Here is a 25,361-nt window from a genome sequence, read left to right on the forward strand (position 1 = left end):
TAAGTTACTTGAGGTATCGTGTGAAAAATAAGTTTGTATAGATGTGTATCAAATAAATTTATTTTGGTCAAAATAACTTATAAGATAGTCAAAGAGCTTATAGGGTGATCAAAATCCTTATCAAACATAGAGCAATGATTGTTATACCCATTTATTAATTTTTCAATCAAATATTGGATCTTTACAAAATCGCAATTTCTTAATACTTGTGGAAAAAAAAATCTAAATCATAAATGCTTCATGCATCGAATCTAACATTTGCCATTAATAAATTCTTACTTTTTTGGAAAAAAAAAATATTTTATTGTAAACTTTAATATTTTATCTAGCATTTTTATGATTTGATTTTTATTTAAAAAATGAGCATTGATGAATAATTTTTTTTTGCTTTTTTGTTCACAATCTTTCATTCCAAGGAAGATGCACTTAATTTATCCACTTTATAGTTCTTTATTGAAACTTTTTTCCATATATAGGCTTCTTGTACGCATTAAAGCCTTAATTATATGTTGAGAATAAATTTGTAAGAATTTTTTTAGATGTGTATTATAGATTATAGATGTGTTATAATTTATCTAAAATTAAAAAAAAAAGTTTATTTTTTAGAAAAATAACAAATCAAATTAGTTACAATGGTTTAAGTCGGGACTTAACACACACAAGTTTTATCAACTCTAATCATTATTGATCTATGTCTTTTTTTTATAAAAGTATAGGTGAGTTGAGTATTAAAAGCTTGTTTTTGAGGGTTAAAACATGTCTCAAGGTTCAATAAATACTTATATAAATACTTACATTAAATATTATTAGCAATATGGAAAAAAAAAACCATATACTATTTGGATAATTTTTTTCTTCCCTCCATATCATTGTTGAGATTAAGCTGGGCTTAGTGGAATCGATGCATGGGTTTGTAAATCCAAATTTAGGTTATACATAAATATTAAAGGTCACCATCAACTATCATATTTAAGCAATAGTGACAAATTGATGTTTGAAAATGTAAATATGTAAATATTTGAATATTTTTTAAGGAGGCTGATACTTTAGTCAATAAAAACATAAAAGTTAAATTCAAATGGCAGCCTAAAACACATAATTATAATTATAGCTAATTATAATAAATATAGCCAATGAAAACGATCCCATAGCACTCTTGATTAATGTATGTTTCATTCTTCAATTTCTTTGTCATTCCAAGGTTTGTATTTATTCTCTTATCATCAATCAAGATACATTTAGTAAAAAAAAAATCAATCATCAATCAACATACCTCAAATCATAGTTTTCATGATGATGCAATAATATCTGACAATATTTTGAGGGTAACTAATTTGCTTATAATTTATGTAATATTATGTAGTGCACTACATAATATTAAGAAAAGATTTATCGATTTAAATGAGAAAGCAATATGTTAGATCTTTCTTTACAAACATGTTTCACCTTTTTCATTTTATAAAAACTAATAAAAAATATAATTTTTGCTGATAGGTCTAAAACTTAAGTTTTAATTGTTTAACCCATAGCCGACCTTGGTATCATGGCATATTATGTACAATATATTTTTAAGGTTCAAAGTTTGTGATATATTGTTTATTACCTAAAAAAACAGTCATGTATTATTATGTATTAACACCAATTTATGCTATTAGTTATTTTTTTTTCATGACTACTTTAAAATGATTATGCCCTACTAAAAAAAACTGGTTTTAGCCAAGAAATTGATATTGCCTATTGTGGTTAAACATTTTCAAAAAATCATGAAGTCATAGATGCAATAAGACTCCACGAGTGGCAGGGCGCGATTTTATCGTGGCAAAAAGTTTTAAATTCACACAATAATATTATATTATAGAAAAAATAAGTTTCTTAAGTCATAAATATTCAAAACAATAATATTATACTTTAGAGTTAACTTATAAATGTAAATATAAATAATTTAAAATATTGAGTGAAAGAAAGAAAACAAACATATAGATCTTATGTTTAGAATTTTGTTTGAAAAAGTTGTTACATACAAGTAAAGTAATAAAAAATAATATCTTAAATGGCTTAAAAGATAAGATACCATGAGTAGTGGTTTTGAATTTATTGGAAATTTATTTTTTCTACGGTGTGCTATAAATACAATTCTAAGCTACTCGTTGATGCACACAATTATCACTTTTCTTCTCATTTTCGTAAAATACCAATATTTTAAAATTATTATTTCATCCGTCAAAGTTGTTGACAAACAAAGATCATTTTTGAAATGAATATCCATATAATCTACACACTATTGAATAATTTTTTTTATGTTTCAAGAATTCATCAATAGGTACACATTCAATATAATGTATGTTTCAATATAATTTAGATACAAAATAAATCTTTTTTTTATGTCGATTTGTGTTTTGAACACTCTTTTTTTTTCCTTTACACCTCACCATCAACCATCCACCATATCTTGAATTTGAATTGGTGTTATGAGTAGCAAATGACTTCTACTCATTGAAATTATCCTTAAACTAACACAGTTTATGAGTAGCTATCTCAAAAAAAGAAAAAGAAAAAACTAATGGACCGGTACGAACCCTTTATTCTAAACTTGCATAATTCTTTATTCCCAAAGTTGCATGATTGAGTTAACTTATATGTAGACTTATTGCACACCAAATCTGCGTTAGAGAGCCAGAATGTATCAGAAATACAAAGGAATGACATTTTAGATGACAAAGACGGTTTCCACACTAAAAGTTAGAAACATAATATTCAAATAACAACAGAAGTCTTATTTCACAATAACATAATGTTCAAACATATAAAGAAAATGAAACATATGGGACCAATATTAATTTATTAAGTCTCACTGTTTCATAAGTAATTGTAAAGAAGCAGAATTGAGATATTAATATACTCAGATAGACCACAAAACCAACCTGTCTAGATTGAAAATGCCTCATTTTTTTTTAAAACAATAAGATAACACATATCTTCCTCCTCAGCTTCAAAACCTTTATACAGCTCTGCATGCACAGTTAATGCAGTGGCTATACCTGCAAACATTGTGCCTAAAACAGATTATGTTTACTAATCATAATACAACTTGTAGCGTTTGGAGTAGGGATCATTTCATCACGAATTAGCGAGACAAAAGTAAAATACATCAGTAATGTTAGAAATGATCATGTCTAAGTTAATTATGAACTCAATTGCTGCAAATATAAGGCAATATTCCTACTCTGTAATTTCAATAATTAAGCCACTAAGTTAACTTAAATAGCCAGAATAAGTACAATGCCTTTAATTATTTTCCCTTTTTTTGTTAGCAAGCCTATTATTCTTAATTGTGTCACTCCAAGTAAAGTAGTTATAACATTCATGGATTTAATTTGGCACAATTTTTTTAATTATAAATGTTGAAGGGGCGTCATGTTTCTTTAATATTTTTGTAATTCTCCTTTTATGCATAATAAAATTGAGAAATATTATTGTAAACAGGCAAATTATCTAAACTACATGTAAAAAAGGAACTGAGATTACCAAAAACCAGAATTGTAATTAAGACCACTAAAAGAACCATAATGTTATTTTTCTGCACATCCAATATTTGCTACTAATGATTCGAGTAATTATGCTTCTAGCATACAAAATACCAACCACAAAAACCCAAACAAATTGTCTCACTCTAAATCTAAGTTGAATTTCGAAACCTCTTTCACCTATCAATCAAGTGATATTTATCTTGACTCTGTTATCATTTGCTGCATAATTTGGTTCCTACAATTAACACCAATAATATGTAACATAATAAAAAAAATCAATTTAATAGTAAAAAATATTTTAATTAGCAAAACATTTTAATAAGTAAATGAAATATACTCAATGTCAAATTGTAATCATAAAAAATAAGTTCACACAAGAAGATATAAAATACTTTCTCTTCTGTTTTTAAAAAACTCAGGTTGGTTTTGATGCTCTTAAACCTATTTGTTGTAGCAAGATTCCCAAATAGCAACTCACCAACATGAGGGATTAAAAACCCAAACATTGATTGAGATCAAGCATCCGTGAATCTAATTTGGAAACAAGCCTATTGAAATCTTGGTTCTGGTTTGCTACGAACATAATTGTGTCATCGTGGAGTGACCAGAACGTGTTGGAGGATTTAATTTGCACCTTCGATGTGATGCGAGAGTTCCATATGTACGAACACTTTACAGGAAAAAAAGAAACAAAGAAAACAAATTAGCCAATAAAGAATCTTGAGGAAAGGTTCATGAGGGCTCGAGGTGTTTGTGCGATTTCTGGTTTTAGTTTTTCTTTATCAAAGTAAGGATAATCTTCCATTTGATATTATTATGCAGAAAAACATGATCAGAACAATGAAACTAATGCCATGTCCATGAAAAATTACGACACGTAATAATAATAAAAAAAGTGGTTAGTAAAATAGATGAAAGCAATGAGGCTGAACAAAAAAAAGAAGCAAGGTTACTTACCATGCACCTGTAATATGGGTTCGATAATGGAAACGATGAAATGATATGAATGTGAATTTTATTTAAAGAATTTGGAAGGAGAAAGAAATGGAAATTCAGGAACAATTTGGTTGACGAAAGATTATGAGTTTTCGAATTTTACATGTCGTTTGCATTATGAGCATCATTAATATCAAAGAGGGTACATCAGGAGCATATTTATGCCTGCAATGAAAATTGTAGGGTTGGCAACGGAATGAGGAAAGACAAAAATGCTGCTTTAATTTGATGGAATGATGTTTAGGTGGGAAGATATGAAGAGTCAAAACCTTAATAGTGTGTTTGGATTAGGAGAATTCATTTTTTTAAGGAATTTAAAATGATTTATGATAAAATAGCTTGTTCGGATAGAGTATTTGAAAGGAAATTTAATTTTTGGTATTTTTATGAATCATTTTGATTGACTAAAATAGTGGGATTTCAAATTCTCTAAAAAAATATAGAATTTGAAATTCTTTTTTTAGAGATGCTCACTCTAACTCACGTTCTTGTTCGCGACTCTTTCTTGTTCAGCACTCACAACTACAGGTGACCAAAGTTTTTACGGCCGATATCGACAGACGTTGACCGAGGTTTTTTCGGTCAGAATTTTTTTGTATGATGTCAACCAAAGCTATTTTTTGCCGATATTGGCTAAGATTTTTTTTAGATGATGTTGGTTAGGGTTATTTTCTCACTCACGTTAGTCATGGGAAATTTTTGCTAGCGTCAACCAATGATTTTTTTGTCGTTGTCATCCAAGTTTTTTCAGTTGATGTTGACCAATGATTTTTTTCTACTGACATCGGTCATGACTAACTTTTGAGTAGACACCTATTAGGGTTTTTCAGCCGACGTCACTAGGTTTTTCCAGCCAACATCAGCCAAAGCTATTTTTTAGCCAATATCGGCTAGGGTTATTTTTTAGCCGATGTTAGCTAGGGTGTTTTGGCTGATGTCAACTAGATTTTCTTAGCTGACTCCGGTTAGGATTTTTTTGTTGACATTGACTAGGGTTTTTCGGTTGACATCTACTAGAGTTATTTCTTAACCACATTAGCTAGGTTTTTTGGTTGATGTTGGCTAGGATTTTTTCTGCTAACACCAGCTAGGTATTTTTGACCGACATCGGGCATGACTATTTTTAGTCGACATCGATCAGAGCTATTTTTTAGCCAACATCAGCCAAGACTATTTTATAGCCGATGTTGGGTAGGATTTTTTGTCCGACATTGGTCAGGGCTATTTTTTAGCCAACTTTGACTAGGGATTTTTCGGCCAATGTTGACCAATGATATTTTTCAGCCGACATCAGGTAGGTTTTATTGGTCGACATCGACCAAGCTATTTTTTAGATGATATTAGGTAGATTTTTTTGTCAACGCCTGCTAGGATTTTTTGGGCCGACGTTGGCTAAAAATAGTTTTGGTCAATGTTGTTCGAAAAGATCCTAGCCGATGTCAGCCAAACAAACCCTAGCCAACATCGGCTGAAAAATAGATTCAACCAACGTTAGTCAAAAAATAGTCCCAACTGACGTCAGCTGACAAATATTTCTGACATACTTTGACCAAAAAAAACTATTTGATGTCAACCGAAAAATAGCCTTGGTTGATGTCGGTTTAAAAACATCGTTGGTTGTGATCAGACAAAACAACCCTAGTTAAAATTATCAATATTTTGTATTTATAAATTATTAAAAATTGAAAATATTTTTTAATTAATATTTCAAAATTAGATTTTGTTTATTTTTTATAAAGTTTAATATTAAAATTTCATCTATTTAAAATATAAAATTGAAATTTTGCATATGGAGGAAATTGAATTGCCCTATCCAAACAAAGAATTTAAAATGAAAGAAATTTGAATTGATTTATCCAAACAAAGCATAAAAAATGAAGGAAATTAAGATTAAAGATATTCAAATTATAGGCATTTCAAATTCTTTGAAATTTTGAAATTCTTGATCTAAACACAAGGTTAATGTTTTTTCCTTGTAAACTGGAAACACACACAATCAGATAACCACAAAACTCACAAAGAACATAAGTAAACAAATAAATCCTAAAAGCAATAAAAATGAAGGACTTTTCGACTTCTCATGATGAAATTGAAACCTATCCTTCAACGACAACATCCATGCCCCGCACTTGACGCGTGAATCATGAGGAGCGATTTGAAAAACTGGTATTATCAACAAGTCTAAGCCTGAGGTCGGCATAGCGCGACAACATGATGGAGATCTGGTGGTCAAAGTGGAAAAGGTGACAAAAGGGAGCGGAGAGGAGCAAATGAGGGTTAGCGACCGAAGATGCACACAATGACGTAAATGACTGTGATTTCTTTTAATTTTTTAATTAAAATACATCTCATTCATTTAAAAAACAAATATTGTAATTTATAAAAGTCAATGTTAACTTTTTAACAATTTACTATTTGATTTGAACATGAGGACCAAAATAATTGATTTTTAAAAGAGGAGGGCTGAATGTCTAAATTTTAAAATAGGAGGACCAAAATTACAGATCGATAAAAATAGAAGGACCAAAATTATATTTTAGTCTTTTTATTATGCGGTCAGGATTGTTAAAGACTTGGTTACAATCATAAAATTTTGTGCCTTTACTAGAAAGTGGGCAACATGATCGGCTTGTTTCCTCGTAAAACTTACTTTAGACTTTGAAAAGGACAATATATTTGCTCTACACTTAGCTAATATAACACAGAGATCTGAAAATCCAGTAGCATTATTGTTTAGACTATTGGCAATTGTCTTGTTACCAGGCTCAAAGAGAACTTGCTCGAATCAAGTGTTGTTGTCCATTCGGTGGTGGCCTGGAAGAGAGCTTCTGCTTCTACCGGTGATGGGATTCTCGTTGAGAGTGTTGGTTTTTGCTTTTAAAAATTTGTCATGTGATCCACGAATAACAATGTCAACACCAACGGAATAGGAATCTTTGAAAAATGTTAAAAATCCTAAACAAAGTTTTCATGTCCCTAATGCTCTTCGGCCACATTGTTGATGTTGCACTTAATTTATTCTTTCAAAAGAAAATTAATTTCAACTCTCACCAAATGTTTTATTAATTTGGTATGACATAATTAGCATAGAATCATGGATTCAAAAGGAGAAAGAACCAATTTAATTCATTCTCACTGGAGCCATGTGATAATACATGTTATAACTTTTGCGAATTTGTATGTTTAAGGGTAAAGATGCGAATTTCAAGACTCCAAAGACAAAGACTCGTATCTTTGTAAAAAAAAAAAATAGTTGTGCTCTGTGGGTTTAAATTTTAAAGACTAGTTTCACATATTCAAGGTATGTTTAAGGGCAAAACTCATATATTTCAGTTAGTTTGTATTAGACAGGTAATTATTAGGGAGTATTTTAATAAATATATATATATATATATATATATATATATATATATATATATATATATATATATATATATATATATATATATAGGCAAGCTGAAGAATCATGACCATGATTAATTTTGTACTTAACATACAATTTTATATACAAAGTCAAGATTGTGTACGACAACAGATTTCATCATGATTATGATATTGTGATATTTTCATCATGGTTGGCTCCAAACTTTTATCATGGTCATATTAATCTATTCGAATCTGATCTTATTTGATTCAGGGTAATCATTTTTATTATTATTTGTCAATAATATATATAGTTATGTTTTTGAATAATTATATATACGAAAAAATGTGACGTACAAATAGTGAAGCAGTAATAGACACCTCTCAAGTTGTTTTACCTCACACTCAAGAATAATTATATGCAGAGAAAGATGTGACGTACAAGCACATTTAGACAAATGTTGAAAGGAAAGTTAAATATTGTTTGTTTAAATAGAGTTGCTTGTTTGTTTAGATAGAGTTAAATAATGTTTTTGTGGACAACACTATTTTCCTTACTAGTCATGCAATTGCTCAAGGAGCTTAACATCTGAGTAATCTTTGCACCATTATTTTCTAGACCTTACATTTGTTTACTGATTGTTCTATGTAAAATAGATATTTAATTAATGTTTGGCTGATAACTTTTTAATTCAATGGTTTACATTAATCACATTATGTTTGAGTTGGTCAGGTTGGTGCTAGTTCCCTTCGTTAAGTCAATCGATTATTGGCTATTAATGTTATTCTATGTGTGACATTATATTTAGTAACCTTTTGTACTGTTTTGAGCTTCTAATGTTTTCTTTGGACTTGTATTTAAGCTTCATACGGATGGTACCAATTAATTTATATATAAAATATTTTTTACCATTGTTAGTTTATTATCAATGTATAGAATAAAAATTACTCAAAATTTCTTTTGCCGTAGGAATATCAATATATTATGAGAGAACTTCAAAATCCCAATTCCTCATGGTGCACCGAATGGGTTCACAATCAGATTTAATGGGAAGAAATCAATTGCCGAGAAAATGTGGCAACGTCAAGCGACTATTTTTTTGTGTAAGAGAACAATCTCATAGTGTATTTACTAGAGAAGGAAATGATTTGCTTATCATTGAAGACTTTTCTCTTTAGGAAGTTTTGCCCAACGAGTACACCATCAATCTCCATACCTTAGATGGTTGACATCCTAAGGTAGTCATCGAAATGAAAAATTATCTTAAGGATAGCAACAACTTTGTCTATATTGTTCTGAAGGAAGGAATGCCGATCCATGAAGTTCCACCAAGGAAAGAGAACTTGCTCACCAAGCTCAAGCTCAACCTCTTCAAAGAGTATCTTGTCCCTGAGTTGATTGAAGACATGCATAATCTTTTTTTTTTGGTTGAACACTATGTGTCATTATTGTTGATGGTTGTTTTTTTGGTTGAACTTTGTGTCATTAGTGTTGGTGGTTAAGTTGTGTTTTGGTTGAACATATGTGTGATTAAGTTATTTTTTGGAGAACATTGGACGTAGTGTACCGACCTGGTTATGATGTTAACTTTAGTTTTTCTAACACCTATTCAATTTGTTTTTGTTCTTTCAATTTTTGTCTTTTAGGTGCATTTTCCGTTTCCTTTTAATTTTTCTGTCAAAGTTCCTAGTTTGACCTCCACGAATGTCTTCGTAGTAAACACATAGATTGATAATAATTTAAAACATATTGGCTCTCCAAAGGTCATTTAAAATCTATAACTAAAATTATTACAATTTAAAAACATAAATTTAAAGAAAAAATATAAATAAATCTAGGCCCGATATCACAACCTATCAAAGTATTAGAAACCATAAGAAAACACATTATAAATTAAAGTTTAAGTCTCTCTTTGAGAATCATCTTCAACATGGTAATGGTACTAAGTCTTACTTGCAAATAGGAATGAACCCAAACACAAACAAGACAAAAAGATATGAGAGTAAGATACATCTCCCATATATAACAAATTAAGTATTTTAAACAATTAAAACAAAGTATCATCACACTAACAAAATATAGTCACATAATAATTTACATTCTCATAGACACACATGCATTATGATGTAGATTCTATTTAAGACTCTATATACATGTGTTATCAATAAAACACTTTTGAAAGAACCTAGAAGAACATGCAATTCCCATATTTTCACGCCATGGAAAACCCGACAACACACTCTCACTAAGATGAGACTACCGACGATGTGTTAGGGTTATCCTCATTGCAAGGATATTCCAACTCATGGGATCAACATGAGTCGCATAGAGATTCCAAACCGAATAACCATAAGGACAGAACCATACTTCAGCTTATTCATGTCATCCCTGGTTAGCTCAGTAACATCTTATAGTAGTAAAGTTAATATCAATTTATTCTTTCTTTTTAATTTCTTATATGTTTTAGAAAATATCTTATAGGAAAATACTTATTTTTTATTACACATATATGAGAAAAAAAAAACTTTAGTGGGGGCAATTGCCCCCATACACAATAAGTGGATTTGTTTCTGAGGTGGCATACCCAGTGCTTAACATTGAAAAATATAAACATCACACAACAAGAAAAAGTAATGTTATATCAATTGCAAGTGATAGCTTGACTTAATTATAAATTAATTAGAATAACATATGTAATATGTATAGGCTTGCAAGATCTTTCCTGAACTTAGTAGTAATCATGTATTTTTTGCCCTAAGCAAGAATAGGAAAGTCACCTACAAAAGTAAAAGGATGAGCGTGGTGCATAATTGATTTGTGAGAGAGTTGTTTTTTTTAAATAAAAAAATAAAAAGAGATGATTTTGCTCACAAAATTAGGAGGTTAAGCACCCACCAACACCTTACATCTTCTTCTCAATGTCCATCTACATGTGCATATTCTCTGATTTGCAAGTTTTTGTCGAATCCTATTGCGTTCGATCTGTAATGCAATGCAAGGCTTCAAATTATCATTGCAAAAACAAAAACAATAAAATTGGATTAAAAAAATAAAGGATTTGAGAGATCGTAGGTGAAGGAAGAAGGAGGTGAGACAACTTTGAGGCTATGTGGAAGAATTGGTACTAAGTCGTGGGAGGAAAGGTCTATGATAGAAACCCTAGGTGTGAGATTAGGAAAAATGCAAAGCACACTAAAAAGAGATAGGGCAAGTCATATACCAAGGCACGCCAATTTTTATCGGAGGTGTGACACCTTCTATCCTAACATGCATATAAATAAGTGGAAAAAACATATAAAATGCAGAATCTAATTAAATCAATTTTATTCAATAAAATAGTAAGTGAATCCACGTGGGTAAAATATTTATATTCACTTTATTGTTGTCAAATAAAACTTCTTAGAAACATTTTTGGCTCAAAATAAGACCGTTCAAGTTTACAAAAGAACTCAAGTTAAGTAGCAAAATAAAATAAAGTTAAATGACACGTTTGGAACATCATGCAATTAAAACAAAAACCTATGTCCCAATGTTACATCATATTAGAGCATTGTGTTTCGACGTTCTCCAACACGAGGTTCCTTAAAGTAATTCTTCTAGTCATTTGCTCCCACAAACACAAGATTTGAGATCATCACAGGATCCAAACACAAACAACACACGAGGAATGAGTTATCACATTCCTAAACAGGTAGAGATAAGCAAAGACACACACACACACACACACACATATATATATATATATATATATATATATATATATAGTATAAGTATAACAAGCTCAACTTAGCACAATTCATATCATTTTATCACTCATTGTGTAACATCATTTGTCCCAAGGATTTAATCACAAATTCACATTCCACACCTTCACATTAATCACGTGTTCAGAACAACAAATCTCAAGTACAACACAACATTTCACACTCGCACAATTCATTACCCATCATCACGTAGCAAGTCATAGTGATCATTACACATGCGTTATGCAACAGATACACTAAGACCCAATCTTATATGCAATGTGGTACCATGTCAGTACGAGGGAGCCTAGGAGTACATAACAAGACACACCACACAATGAGTATGTCTGGTTACTTTCACTAAATGAAGTTATAAGGTGACCAGTCAGGATCACTCTGTTTAGCGAGAATGCTCCAACCATATGGGATCAATATATACTTAAAAGAACACTCAAACCGAGTGTATTTACCCTAAGGCCTAGACTCTAAAGAATCCGTTAAGGACTCACCTTCTTGATTCAAGTCCAACCCTTAAAACAACTTTTGCTTGTAGACACTACTAATGAATTATACAATACTCATGATCTCATACTTATTTTCAAATACATTTGACATAATGCCCTACAATTTAACACTTTAGGTTCCTAACTTGGAACCCTACACTTTCCTTTTAACACCTCACGTATTGGGCTACAATTTAACACCTCATGTTCCTAACTTGGAACCCTACACTTTCCTTTTAACACTTCACACATTACGCTACAATTTAACACCTCAGGTTCTTAACTTGGAACCCTACACTTTCCTTTAACACCTTGCGCATAAACACTTGTCTCAAGGTAAACACCTGTCGAGTTATTATACAATTCACAACTCAAGACACAAGTAATGTCACATAAAGTATTAACCATACACTTATTTACAACCATATCCCATGTCCACAATTTAACACCTTCCAATGTCACAATCCATCATTACATGTTCTCGTATATCTCACGAATTAACACATGCTCAACTTATCACTTATACTCAATTTCAATCACAATTTATAATATACTAATAGTGTTTCATATATAAACACACATAATATATAAATAATTAAAAACACAAAAATTCTAATCATGCATTTACAAAGTAAAATATAATCAAACAAAATTGCACCAAGGATTCACTAAAACTTTTGAAGAACCTTATAGTTAAATAGACTTTGGCCAATTTTAAAGAATAACAATATGAAACAATATATAAACTCATAGTAAATATTAAAACTAAAACAATAATCGAAAATATCATTCTGTTAGGCTATTCTAATTCCAAATTATAATATTAATTCCAAACTATATATAAAAAACCCTAAAGAGCACGAAAAGGGGAAAATATGAAATCAATATCTCACTCCCTCTTACGGTAAATCTCTCCTTACTTAATTTCATCAATTCATGCTAATTAGAAAATACCCAATTTTTAGGTTTCACATTCAACACAAGAATATATCAATTTCACAATAATTTCGCATCGAGACATCAATTAATTCGTTAAACACAATCAATTCGCGAATAAAAGAATAAGAACAAAATTGAAATTCATAAAACAATCCAAAATAACCCAAATTTTATCCTCTAGGGATCTATACACATGTTCATTCTAATTCCCAAGCGTGAGTAATTCATCCTTTACCTTTAAGCAGACTCACATGTGTAGTCTAGTAGTGACAACGACAGTTCCCTAAGATTTCTCAAGCTTTTCTTTTGGTTGCTCTGTTAGGGTTTCCAAGCGTTAGAAAGAAGAAGAAAAGATTAAATCATCAATTTCACTGTCTCTATGCAAGGGGCATTTTTCTCTCTCTGCATACATTATTTCGCAAATCCCAACAGTGGGAATGTGAGTGAATGAGTTCTGAAGGTAATGTCCAAATTTTGGAATGATCCAACGGTTAATGAGTACGAGATCGTAATTTTACTAATATAAATTTAAGCGTATGCGAAAAAAAAGGATTGTTGGGATGAGAGAAGAGAGAATGAATTTGGAAAAAAGGAAAATCATACAGACGTATTATAACCGTAAAAACTAACCTAATATGTCTCTGTTTATAATTAAGATACTCTGAACTTATTATTTACTCAATTTTTTCTTTATTTAATTATTTTATAAAAATAAACTCTATTTTATTCTTTTATTACATAAATAAATAATTAAAATATCTTTTTATTTTGTAAAACATCTTTTACTTTATTTATTTTCTAATATTATGAAACTCTTATTTTAATTAATAAAAATTCCTTTATGTTATTTGTTTAATTTCTTAAAACTTTATTAATTTTTAAATAAAACTCTTTTTATTTATTTTATAAAAAAATTGGGTGTTACATGAGTTGAGTGCTACAGTGTTCTAGATGGAGAGAGTGGTCATGAGGGTTTAAGCAAAGCAAACCACGAGAGAGACCAAGACTCAGAGTAGGGGAAGGGTTGATGAGTGAAAATTTAAAAATGATATAAAGCGCTTTTATAGAAGGTGATGTGTGTATTTTTTTTTTTTCTAAAAAAATATGTCAAAGTAAGGCGCTTTTCTAAGTTGGCGCAATATAGTTGTTTAGATAAGCACTATGTCAAATTTCCATACTGTAATGTAACACTTTTTAAATAAGTGTTGTATAATTGTCGCTATATAATTACATTTCTGGCGTAGTGAGCCCCTCTTTCATCCAACTGGAATAAACATAACTCTTGATTTATGAAACAATATAAACATATGTCTCTTCTTTATCTTTTCATCCTTCACATTTTGTGAACAATCTTATACAAAAGGGGTTAAAATACACAAAAGTGCAAGAAACAATTCAATCCTCCTCTCGTGTATTCTTTGTTGTTTTTTTTTTTTTTGGAATTGTTCATCATAAACTCAAAATATAAATTATGTGTTCTAAAGTATTTATGTATTATGAAATTTAGACATAATATAATTTATATATATTTCGAAATATAAAATAAACATTCATATTATGTACTGCACATAAATACTACTTATAATTTAAATTGTTCGCTACAAATATAGAATATAATTTATACATTTAAAAAAAAATTTATTATAGAATTTAATCATATAAAATTAAATATTTATTTTATACAGCACACAAAATATAAAATAATTATATAAAAATAAATATTTATATTTGTACAGTACACATGTAAAAATATTATTTTTTTTAAAACATAACAAGAATAGGAAAGATAAAGTATACAATTATAATATTTTCATAAAATATTTTAATTAACTTGCAGAGGACTTATCTTTGGATTACATTGGGCTGTTTGTTGCTGTGTAGGGTTAAAATTTAAACCAATAGTATAAATCCGTTTGTTCTTACTTAGAAAGTTAGAATGGAGTTAATCAATTAACCCCTTTTCTTATTATATGCACTTTTTTTTATGTAAAGAACAAGGTAAATTGCTTTTTTTAATATGTTTTTTTATAAAAAAATTTGGGACTCACCACCTCAGACACTTGCCAAAGGTATAGAAAACAGAAGACAAATACGAAAAACTTCTTACCTTTAAAAATGCGCAGGTGCACTTCCAATCTGACACCTTTTACAGTTTAACTGCCACTTTTATCATTCCATTTTTTCCAATTTCACAAACTCACTCACAGAATTTTCCCTTTAGCAATTCGCACCTTCATAATAATCATTCATTTTCCCTATTCGATTTTTTTTTTAAATTTAAATTTCTATGATTTTATTTTATTTTATTTCTTTTGTTTTTCGTCTTCGGGGATAAATCTCTCGGTTTTCTCAAACTAGTTTCTTCTGATGTTTCAATAGGGTTTCGAATTTTCCTCTGTTTCCCTCTTAGACTCTCTCTCTGCTTTGGTTTTCTCAGATTTTTCCAAGTTCGCGGCTCTTCCAGGTTGAATTTGGTAGGTTTTTTCAATTTAGGGTTAGGGTTTTGTGCGTTCTAGTCAATGGTTTGTTGCGTGCACATTTAATTAACTGTTTTTTTTCCATTTCCGTACCCGCTTCAGTTTCTTCGTAGGTTCTGTTGCAGTGAGAAATGGGCACTTTCTCCTTTTGATTTTCCCGTCGAATCAAGCATCAAAATCCGAGCTTTTTCTTTTTTGCAAGTGGTTTTTTTGATTTGGGGTAGATTTTTTTCTTTCTTTTTTTGGGCTTCGTAGTGCATTGAATTGGCGCGGCATTCACTTGAATTTGCAACGTGGGAGCCGGAGCTGCGATGAAGTGTGGTGCTTGGAGGGTATTCTCAAAGTAGCACTTAATTCGAGGTTGAATGTTTGGTCAGAGCATGGATTCTGCAAGGGATGCTGCGGGTGGTGTGGCAGGGACAGTGCTAATTCCCATGCGTTTTGTGTGGCCATATGGAGGAAGGAGTGTGTTTCTCAGTGGTTCTTTCACACGGTGCTTAATTTTGTTGATTGTTTCATGAACGTCGTAATGTTTTTGCTAGAATGTTTTAGTTTAATCTTGCTTATCTCTCTTGATGTAAGTTTTGGTCTGAAAGGTGGTTGGAGCTTCTACCGATGTCGCCAGTGGAAGGTTGTCCAACTGTGTTTCAAGTGATTTATAACTTGCCACCCGGTTACCATCAGGTGAGTTTATGATTGTGTTTCTAAATGTTGCGGGTGTTGTGTTTGATGGTTTTGTGGATTTGATAATTTGTATTGGCTGTTATTTAGAGAGATGTTTTGGTAACAAAACATTCCTTTAGCTTGTGAGGGTAATATTACTGACTGTACTCTATATTGCTGCTAAATAATTAAAATTATAAAATTCATGGTTTAATATGGAGTCTGGTTGATATGGTCGTAATTGGATATGGTGCTTGAGGTTATTTACAAAGGTTTAGATCCTGTTTTATTATAGTTATTTAATTTTCTTTTTGAAATGTTATTTGGTTTTGTCAATAGTTGTTATCTGAGTTTGAGGTCAGGTGCCATATGTTGCTCATGTTTGGGATTTCAAGTCGCTGATTATGATACGCACTGATGGATTTGAAAAGATGTTATTTGTAGAAAATGTTTGACCTTGATTCCTGGTGGTTGGATACTTATTATGAAGTTATTTGAATGCAGTACAAGTTTTTTGTTGATGGAGAATGGCGGCATGATGAACATCAACCTTATGTACCTGGAGAATATGGGATAGTCAACACTGTCTTATTGGCCACTGATCCTAACTACATGCCTGTTTTACCTCCAGACGTTGCTTCTGGAAATAGCATGGATGTGGATAATGATGCTTTTCGCCGAATGGTGAGAGTTAGTCTTACCTTGACACTTCTGTTTGTTTTTAGTGACATGGCTGCTCTTTGTATTCTGGCTATGCTGTACTTGTGAATGGAATTTCAAAAAGTAGGGTCAATACTATGATCTGACTGGACTCTAGAGAATGTTTTGTAACTCATTTTAGATGTTAAGATCTATGTTCCAGCAATATTAATCTATGTAGGTCTGTTGACTTTTCTCTCTGGAATGAAATTAAATATAATCTTTCTGATTCCTTGTTTGTTATAACTTGTGAACCTGGTAACTTACAATTTCTTGTTGCTCATGTTTGTTCTGTAGCATTTTATAATATGATTTCCACTCATGTCTGAAAACTGAAACTGTATCTCGTTTATTTGCATAGGATGTTTAATTGTTCAGACTTTAAGTATATTATGTTGTTCACTTAATAAGCAGGCCCGGTTGACCGATGGTACTTTGAGTGAGGTGCTGCCAAGAATATCAGATACTGATGTACAAATATCCCGTCAGCGTATTTCTGCATTTCTATCTTCACACACCGCTTATGAATTACTTCCCGAGTCAGGCAAGGTTTGGAAGTTTTACCTTTACCCTTTATTTTGGACATTATGATTTGCCTACATTTCATCAAATTTACAAACCTCAAACTTGAATCATAAAATTACTAATAGTGATAGTGACTCCTGGCCACAGGTTGTTGCTTTGGATGTTGATCTACCAGTGAAACAGGCATTTCATATATTGCATGAGCAGGTAGCTATTTTTTTTCCCTCTCAGATGAAATGAAAGTTTCCAGAGTCCTTTAAGCATATTTAGTAATGTTTGCCAAACAAATTGGTGCCATTTTAAATGTGCCTTTACCCTGGTAAATAGGTGAGAATGAACTCGTGCTTTTGAATTGCTCTATGGAATTTGACCAGTTATTTTGACAATGATTTTAAGACTTTTTCTTAATCCTTATTCCTTTATATGCATTAGCTTTCTTAGTTTTAGTGTGAATTGCTGATTAGAAATTTGCATATGCAATTTTTCTGATCTGGATAATTTGCAGGGAGTTTTCATGGCTCCTCTTTGGGACTTCTGCAAGGGGCAATTTGTTGGTGTTCTTAGTGCTTCGGATTTTATTTTAATTTTAAGAGAGGTATTTATTTTATATTTTAACAGAGGTGCATAAGTTTAGGATCATTATTTCTTTGTATTGATAAGCTTTCTGAATACAATGCTTTTATGGTGATGATTTGTGATGCTGTGATAGATAGTGTATTATATGTCATATAGATAGAAGAGGTATGACAAGTTACAAAACCTGGTAATGAAAGGAAAAGGAAAAAAAGAAAAATGTGTGAAAAACTTGTATTTTTATTCTTGAAAGCTAGTTGCTTCAAATTCCAACCAAACAGTCTACTTGTATGATTGAACAAGTGTCTTGTGCAATAAACTTCTTGGCAAAAAATATTTGTTCAGATTTGACACTTAATCATCAGTGATTGGCAGGACCAAAGTACTATGACTTGATTGGTAGAAATATTTGCATAGAAATTTTCATAATATTTGAGCCATTGGAAGTGTATATACATATCGATTGATTCTGCATGCTGCTGTTTGCACAAACCAACTTGTTGCTATGACTTTTTATTTTAAATTATTTGATGTTGGTTATGGGTACGGTGAATTGGTGTGTTAAATTCCACTTCAAAATTTGAAATCATCTTTTTGTCTTTCTTAACAATTCTAACATTTGATATGCACAATTACAATGCTGATATTTATTTTTAGCACTTTCCAGTATGATCTGGGAACCAGAAATAGTTGTTTAAAATCATCAATTTCAAGATTTTGCAGTATCGTTAAACTGCTCATTTGAATTGCATATTTTTAGACCACTTTGTCTTTTTGCTGGAATATACAGTTTATTCTTGGAATTATATGAAGATCACGATACAATTTTTACAACTTGTTTATTCATGACCTTTTTCCATTAAAAAGAATTTGTATGCAAATCTTCATCTGAAAAGAACTCATGTATCACAATCCTACTATCAAATAAACCAACTCATAAGTTTTCTTCTGTTTATGTTTATGTCAGGGACTATAATAATATTGACCTTCTACAATAGTTTCCTTCTTATCATCATAGTGATATCCACTGCTAAGCTGCTATTCACCACATCCCTTTTCGATAGAAAAATATTTTTAATTTGACAGAAGAGAAAGAAAGTAATTATGGTTTGGGCAAAATGAGGTTGTTCTCTAAATTATGTAAATACAAAAGGAAGAAAAAAAAAGAATATAAGAAAACTAAGTGTGCAACAGGGCTACTTAATCTCTGCAAGTCAGAGATGGAAAACATTTTAACATTGAGCTGAACACCAAAGAGAGGCTTTAAGACACAATGTTGTCCAAAAAGGAGATTTAATAGCATGGAAACCCCTTGAAGAGTTGAAGGTGTGTGCGTATTAGGCTCTGATTAAGTTCACCAAAGAATTGTATAACTTGCACACTGCCATAAAATTTTCGCAGCCTCCTTATTGCGAATCAACAGAATTTGTTTTAAAATATGAGGATTCTTCATCCTCTCCTAAAAAATTCCACAAAATATTGTTCCAGTGGAAAATAGCTTCCTTGCAAATTGCAAACAACAGATTTGGGTGTTGGAGGGACTTTTGGACTGTCTAAGGATTTATCAAGGAGGAATCTCTGGATATTTGGGAATTGAGCTAGGTTGCACGAAAACACACCAGAAGGAGCTAGAGTCTATACTCCATTTTCCGAGTTACTATATAGAATGTTTCTTTCTTTCTTCTCATGTTGCTGCAAAAGCAGTGACCTGAAACAAAGATGCTTATTAAACTATCATTTGGCTCAACTCTTTTTGAGCTTCTCTTCTTGATTAAAAGGAGGAGCTGGGCCAAACAAATTTTTAGGTCCATTTTCAGAGAAGCTCCAAAGAGTAAAAGTATCTCTTTTAGTGAAGAAAAAACTATAAACAGGGATGTCACAAAAGCTAGATGGATCCGCTTCTACTTTTAAGGAGAAGAGATGACTACAAAAATTAGTAGAATCCTAACTTGAGAGAGTGTGCTTTTAAATTTGTTTGCTAACTATTAAGAAGAAAAAAATTGTTGGTTAACTTACTACTGTTGATGATTAGTAGAATATATAGCTTTGTTTCTTTTGCGACCATTGTGCATCACTAGCAGTTATTCTTCAATTTTTACATGGATACCTTAAAGTTTATTTGTGTGTGCACACATGTGTAGTTTGCAACAATGCTTGTTGAAACTTAAAACTTTTTATTTTCCTATTTTCAGCTGGGGAATCATGGATCCAATCTGACAGAAGAGGAGCTTGAAACACATACCATATCAGCTTGGAAAGAAGGAAAATCGTATCTAAATAGACAGAACAATGGACATGGAACTGCATTTTCAAGATGTTTTATCCATGTACGTGTTTTTTTATGGCTTTAGTATGTCATAGGGCTCATTTTTTTATTACTTGCGTATTGTGTTTTGTAAAATATATACAAAGATGCATGTGTATAATGGTGTAACATGAGCTGCTTGAATTAATTATTGCTGTGGATTTTTTTGTTTTGTTAATTCTATCTCTGGGTAAAAGGTTAATGAGATGAGGTCAGATGTAGAGTAGTGTCTGCAACAGGCTTAAATGAATGGAAAAGAATTTACAAATTGTTAAATGGTGATTATGCACCACCATAACGGAATAGTGGTGTGGTTTTGATGTGCACTGCCGTTTGCCTCCTGCTTTGTGGTGTTTTGTGACCATAGTGGTTTATAGCGACCATGGCAGAGATGGACATTTTTTTCCTTATTTTTTTAAATCAATTTTTTAAGAGTTTTGAATAGGATTTTTAGAATCTTTCTTCACTCTTCTGCATGTTATCTTCTCCTGCTCTTTCCTGGACCTGTTGCTTCTCATTACATTCTACCACCTGCCGACAATTATGACTCCAGTGACTCAAACTCTGGTGACCAGAACTTCTTTAAACCCTGTCTGAGTTAAATACTATCTTCTTTCCTTTTTTTCTTCACAATATCTTTATCTTGTCTATCTTTCGTTTTTTATTCAGTTTTGGGGACCATCTTTTCTTTTGTCCTTTTTTTTTTTTTTCTGTTTTTATTGTATTTCTAATCCTGTTTTTATTGTCCAAACTCCATTGTAATGATACCATGACCTTGAGTGGTTATATATATTAGCCAACATATTAGGGCTTCAAATTGTAAAAAATTATTATTATTATTATTACTATTTACTGCCCATCCCATTTTCACTTGTTATTTCAGGTTGGGAAGAAATTGGCATGTGTCTACTAAGCTTTGGTCTTTTCCTTATCAAAAAAAGATAATAAAATACTGTTTCTCCTTCATTATTCTTGTTAATCTTTTGTTCTTTTTTAGTTTTGTTTCGTCAAGTTAAATTCAGTATGTTTTGTGTACCAAGTGTCTTTGTGGGTGTTTGGGTATCATTTAGGATGCATGTAAGTGGCTCAGATCCACATTCGAAGTTGAAGCAATTATTTCTAGCTTCTCTTTTTTCATAATATTGCCCTCAACGCCAATCCACCATGTTGTTTGACAGTCAAGTCATGGACCATAAGGAAGAGGATCTTGAATCTAAATTTTCTAGGGATGGAGTTGCCTATGTCTTTGCCTAGACTTATATGTGTTTGGAATCATGAAATGATTGACTGGTTTTACTAATTATCATTGTATTCTTTAATTAAAGGTACCTGTCTATTGCATTGCACCACTGTAGTACTATTAGTTCAGTATATTTGACATCCTTTTGTATGATTCTTTTATGATGCAGGCAGGGCCATATGATAATCTGAAAGATATTGCCATGAAGATCTTGCAAAAGGAGGTTTCAACTGTTCCTATTATCCATTCATCTTCTGAAGATGCTTCATTTCCACAGTTACTACATCTTGCTTCACTTTCAGGAATACTTAAATGTAAGCTTTCTTGGTAACTTTCTTTAATTGTGTTATTAGGCATGCTTGATCCTTACCAAATTGATTTTTCAGGCATTTGTAGGTATTTTAGGCACTGCTCTAGTTCCTTGCCTGTACTTCAACTTCCAATCTGTGCAATACCTGTGGGCACGTGGGTGCCCAAAATTGGGGAATCAAATCGGCGGCCTCTAGCAATGTTGAGACCAACCGCTTCTCTTGCGTCAGCCCTAAATTTATTAGTTCAAGGTGTGAACTTTTTGTCTGACCCTGAACATAGTGTATCAAAAAGAAAAGCAACAGAGAGAAAGGATGAAGAAATTGGTATCCTATTATACTTCTGAGGTATTAGGCTGATGATAGAGAGCACTGTCTTCCAGTATGAGAAGAATTTTAATGTGTGATTAATCATCAAAAGAAAACATGAATTTTATGGGGTGATACTGTTTTTTTATTCAAACATTAAAATGTAAAAGAGAAATATTTTCTTTGAGCAAAAGCTTAATTTTACTTACATTAATTCTTGCCCTGTTCTTTTGCAGCCCAAGTAAGCTCAATACCAATAGTTGATGATAATGACTCATTATTGGATATATACTGTCGGAGGTCTGTTGTGTTTTATATCCTTAATATTATATTTCATGATGCCTTGTTTGATGTACTATAATGTCTCAGTTGGTTCAAGCATTAAATTGTGCTAGCAATTCTTTGCAATGGTTTGTATAATCTAACTTTTTCACCCTGCTTTTTTTTATTGACAGTGACATAACAGCTTTGGCAAAGAACAGAGCATATACACATATTAATCTTGACGAAATGACTGTTCATCAGGTAAGTCTTTTTTCTTCTCCATTTTGCATACCTATAAACTTCTGCCAACATAACAATCTATGTTTTGAAAATTGAAAATTACAAATATGTTCTGATTTCGTCTCTTCTTCATAAATTATATAAAATTTTGTAGACCTGATCTATTTAATGAGAATTCTCGATCCAGGGATTGGTTTAATGACATTCAATGTCAATAAATAGTTATTAAATGGAGTAAGACAGACAAGCCATACTCTTGGAATAAGGGAATTCCTTTCCTATGTTAGCGTCTTTGTCAGCCTGTATTCTAAGCCAAGTTTGCATACTTTATCTATAGATATGAATGGCTTTTTTAAATGTTTTTCTTATGACCTCATTTGCATCCTTTATTGTCCAGGCTTTGCAGTTGGGCCAGGACGCATATAGTCCCTATGAGCTTAGAAGTCAAAGATGTCAGATGTGTTTGCGTTCTGATCCTCTGCATAAAGTGATGGAACGCTTGGCAAATCCAGGTGTGCTTGTTTTCCCTTTCTGATGAAAGCATGACTTTCACTTTCATTCAGTTGACTGTTCAGTGTTCATTCAAAGCTTGCTTTTTTTATTTTTTTATTTTTTTTCATATCTGGGTTAGCATTCAGTTCTTGTCAATATTCATTTGTATCTTCAAATATTGATAAAAACATCTTATTTTGTAGACTTCTACCCCCAAATTCACTGAACATGGGGAATAGAGAATTATTTTACTTTACATATGTATATATACTATATTTATGTTGTTTCTGGGTGCCATTCTCAACAATGTGATTCCAATTTCCTATGTTGACCTTGGGTTAGCTCTCTTTCCTCCAACAACTATCTGATGGTTTTCCTCAGCCATACTGAAAAAAGGAGTTCTTTTGTTTATCCCCCGTCATTGTATTGATTATTGACTTAGCAGGTGTAATGGCACCCATAATGAATGTTCACAAAAATAAAAACTAAAAATCCAGACACTAGTGGCCTGGCATATTTTTCTCCTTTTAGGCTTTAAAAACCGAATGAAAATTGACTAAAATACTCTTAAAATAATTAGTTGCTTGATAGTAGAAAGTGGACGTAAGGTGGCCTAGTCGTAAAGCTGTAATAGGACTATTTTTTTAAATCTATTTTTCATAGCATATACTATTTCTTAGGATTTTGTTAATAGAGTTGGATAGACCAAGCAGATTGAGTGTCAATATAAACAATGAAGACTTTGAGCCCAACTAACAACTGTGATCTTCAATTTGTTTGTGTTTTTTGTTAAGTTGATATTGCAGTTAAGATTTAGTTTATCCAGATTTGCATCGATTTCATTTTGAAGATTGTCCTGTTGAATGCTTTAATTGTGTTTAATGCTGGAGTCAGGTGTCAGGCGGCTTGTCATCGTGGAAGCTGGCAGCAAGCGTGTAGAAGGCATTGTTTCATTGAGTGACATATTCAAGTTCTTCATTGGTGGTTAGTTTTGGATTGGTGAATGGAGAAGTAAAATGGTATGTGCTGTGGTTATGACACTTAAGCATCCATACAACTAGCCATCATCACTTGTCCAAACCATTGAAAGTGCTTTCTACACGGTGATTTTATCTCTCATTTCATTGTAATACAATTGGATTGGCCTCTTGCTTTATTGCCTCTTTTTAAGATTTTAGGCTGAGAAAGAGGCCTGTAAATTCAGAGTATTTGATTGCCCAAAATTTATTCATCTCTCCCCATTCGTATTATCTTCAAATGTATTGTGCTCCTGACATAGATACCAGCAAGGTGGGGGAGCACAACTTCTGTAATCATTCCATGCTGTGAAGATATCAAGTTTGAAGAAAAAAAAATGAGGATGAAGATTGAGATACTGTTGTTTTATATTTCTTGATTAGTAATCCTTACTTACGGTTTGATTGTTTACCTTACTTATGAACAACTTTAGCCGGAGTAGCTTATGAATAAGGAACCGTTGCATATGAAGTTGTATCATTAGAGGAGCTGATGCTGATGTGAACAAAAAAAAATAAAAAACTATAAGCAGCAATTGTTTGTATAAGTGATCGGTGTTTATCTCATAGTGGGGCACATGATTTAAGCAACTCTCTTCAGTTGCACGGCTAATGGTAAATGTTAATGATGCATTCCAAAGCGTTGCATATTAAGGAGCATTACACTCTTGGCTTTTGCTATGCCAAAAATATACATTTCAAAGCAAGGTTTTTCAAAGTCAAATTCTTTCACTTCAACGAATGGAGTTTGGATGGGTTTATAAATTTAAAATTATAAGAGAAACATGTAAATTTAAACTACTGAAAATAATATAAATAAGTCAGGTTTAAGAGAAAAGGGATTTTTTTTGTGAAAAATTTAGAAAGGATTAATTTTGAAGTATAAATAGTTGAGACTAAAATTACTCACATTTCATTATAAGTAACGCACGCTCTAAAGAACTTGTTATTATTTTATATAAGTCATTTTATAAAATCTATAAAGCATTTAATATTTTAAGTCTACCTTAAATTTTTAAATAAGGAGAGAAAAATTAAAAAATGGTGAATTTTAAAATAAGGATAAGTTTGAAAAGTTCAAAATTTTTTTTTCTATAAATTTAAGACTAATAAGTAATTTTACCAAAGTTTCTCAATCTTTGTTAATTAGTTAAGAACGACTAAAAGAAGTAAAATAA

General features: G+C 31.4%; 1 protein-coding gene and 1 long non-coding RNA gene across 7 annotated transcripts; one reads left to right on the plus strand and one right to left on the minus strand.

Annotated features, from left to right (window-relative positions):
• Window positions 1-2,882: 2,882 nt before the first annotated feature.
• LOC114367110 lies at window positions 2,883-4,696 on the minus strand. Its single transcript, XR_003657116.1, has 3 exons — window positions 4,485-4,696; window positions 4,006-4,197; window positions 2,883-3,038 (listed from the first exon to the last, which is right to left on the minus strand). It is a non-coding gene; the product is annotated as an uncharacterized LOC114367110 (long non-coding RNA).
• Window positions 4,697-15,199: 10,503 nt separating this feature from the next.
• LOC114367785 (sucrose nonfermenting 4-like protein) lies at window positions 15,200-24,733 on the plus strand. Of its 6 annotated transcripts, none has more exons than XM_028324971.1 (14): window positions 15,206-15,546; window positions 15,652-16,042; window positions 16,146-16,233; window positions 16,717-16,896; window positions 17,323-17,460; window positions 17,584-17,643; window positions 17,942-18,031; window positions 20,202-20,336; window positions 21,724-21,868; window positions 21,941-22,114; window positions 22,408-22,471; window positions 22,627-22,696; window positions 23,073-23,187; window positions 24,062-24,733. In XM_028324971.1, exons 2-14 carry the CDS (start codon window positions 15,915-15,917, stop codon window positions 24,154-24,156), a joined length of 1,482 nt encoding a protein of 493 aa, XP_028180772.1. In that variant the 5' UTR covers window positions 15,206-15,546; window positions 15,652-15,914; the 3' UTR covers window positions 24,157-24,733. The 6 variants fall into 6 exon arrangements, 4 of the variants coding, with proteins under 4 accessions (XP_028180772.1, XP_028180775.1, XP_028180774.1 ...); XM_028324974.1 differs by having other exon boundaries at window positions 15,805-16,042; XM_028324975.1 differs by having other exon boundaries at window positions 15,209-15,546; window positions 17,326-17,460.
• Window positions 24,734-25,361: the final 628 nt, after the last annotated feature.

The sequence above is a fragment of the Glycine soja genome, chromosome 9, assembly GCF_004193775.1.
Source record: "Glycine soja cultivar W05 chromosome 9, ASM419377v2, whole genome shotgun sequence".
Classification (NCBI taxonomy): Eukaryota; Viridiplantae; Streptophyta; class Magnoliopsida; order Fabales; family Fabaceae; genus Glycine; species Glycine soja.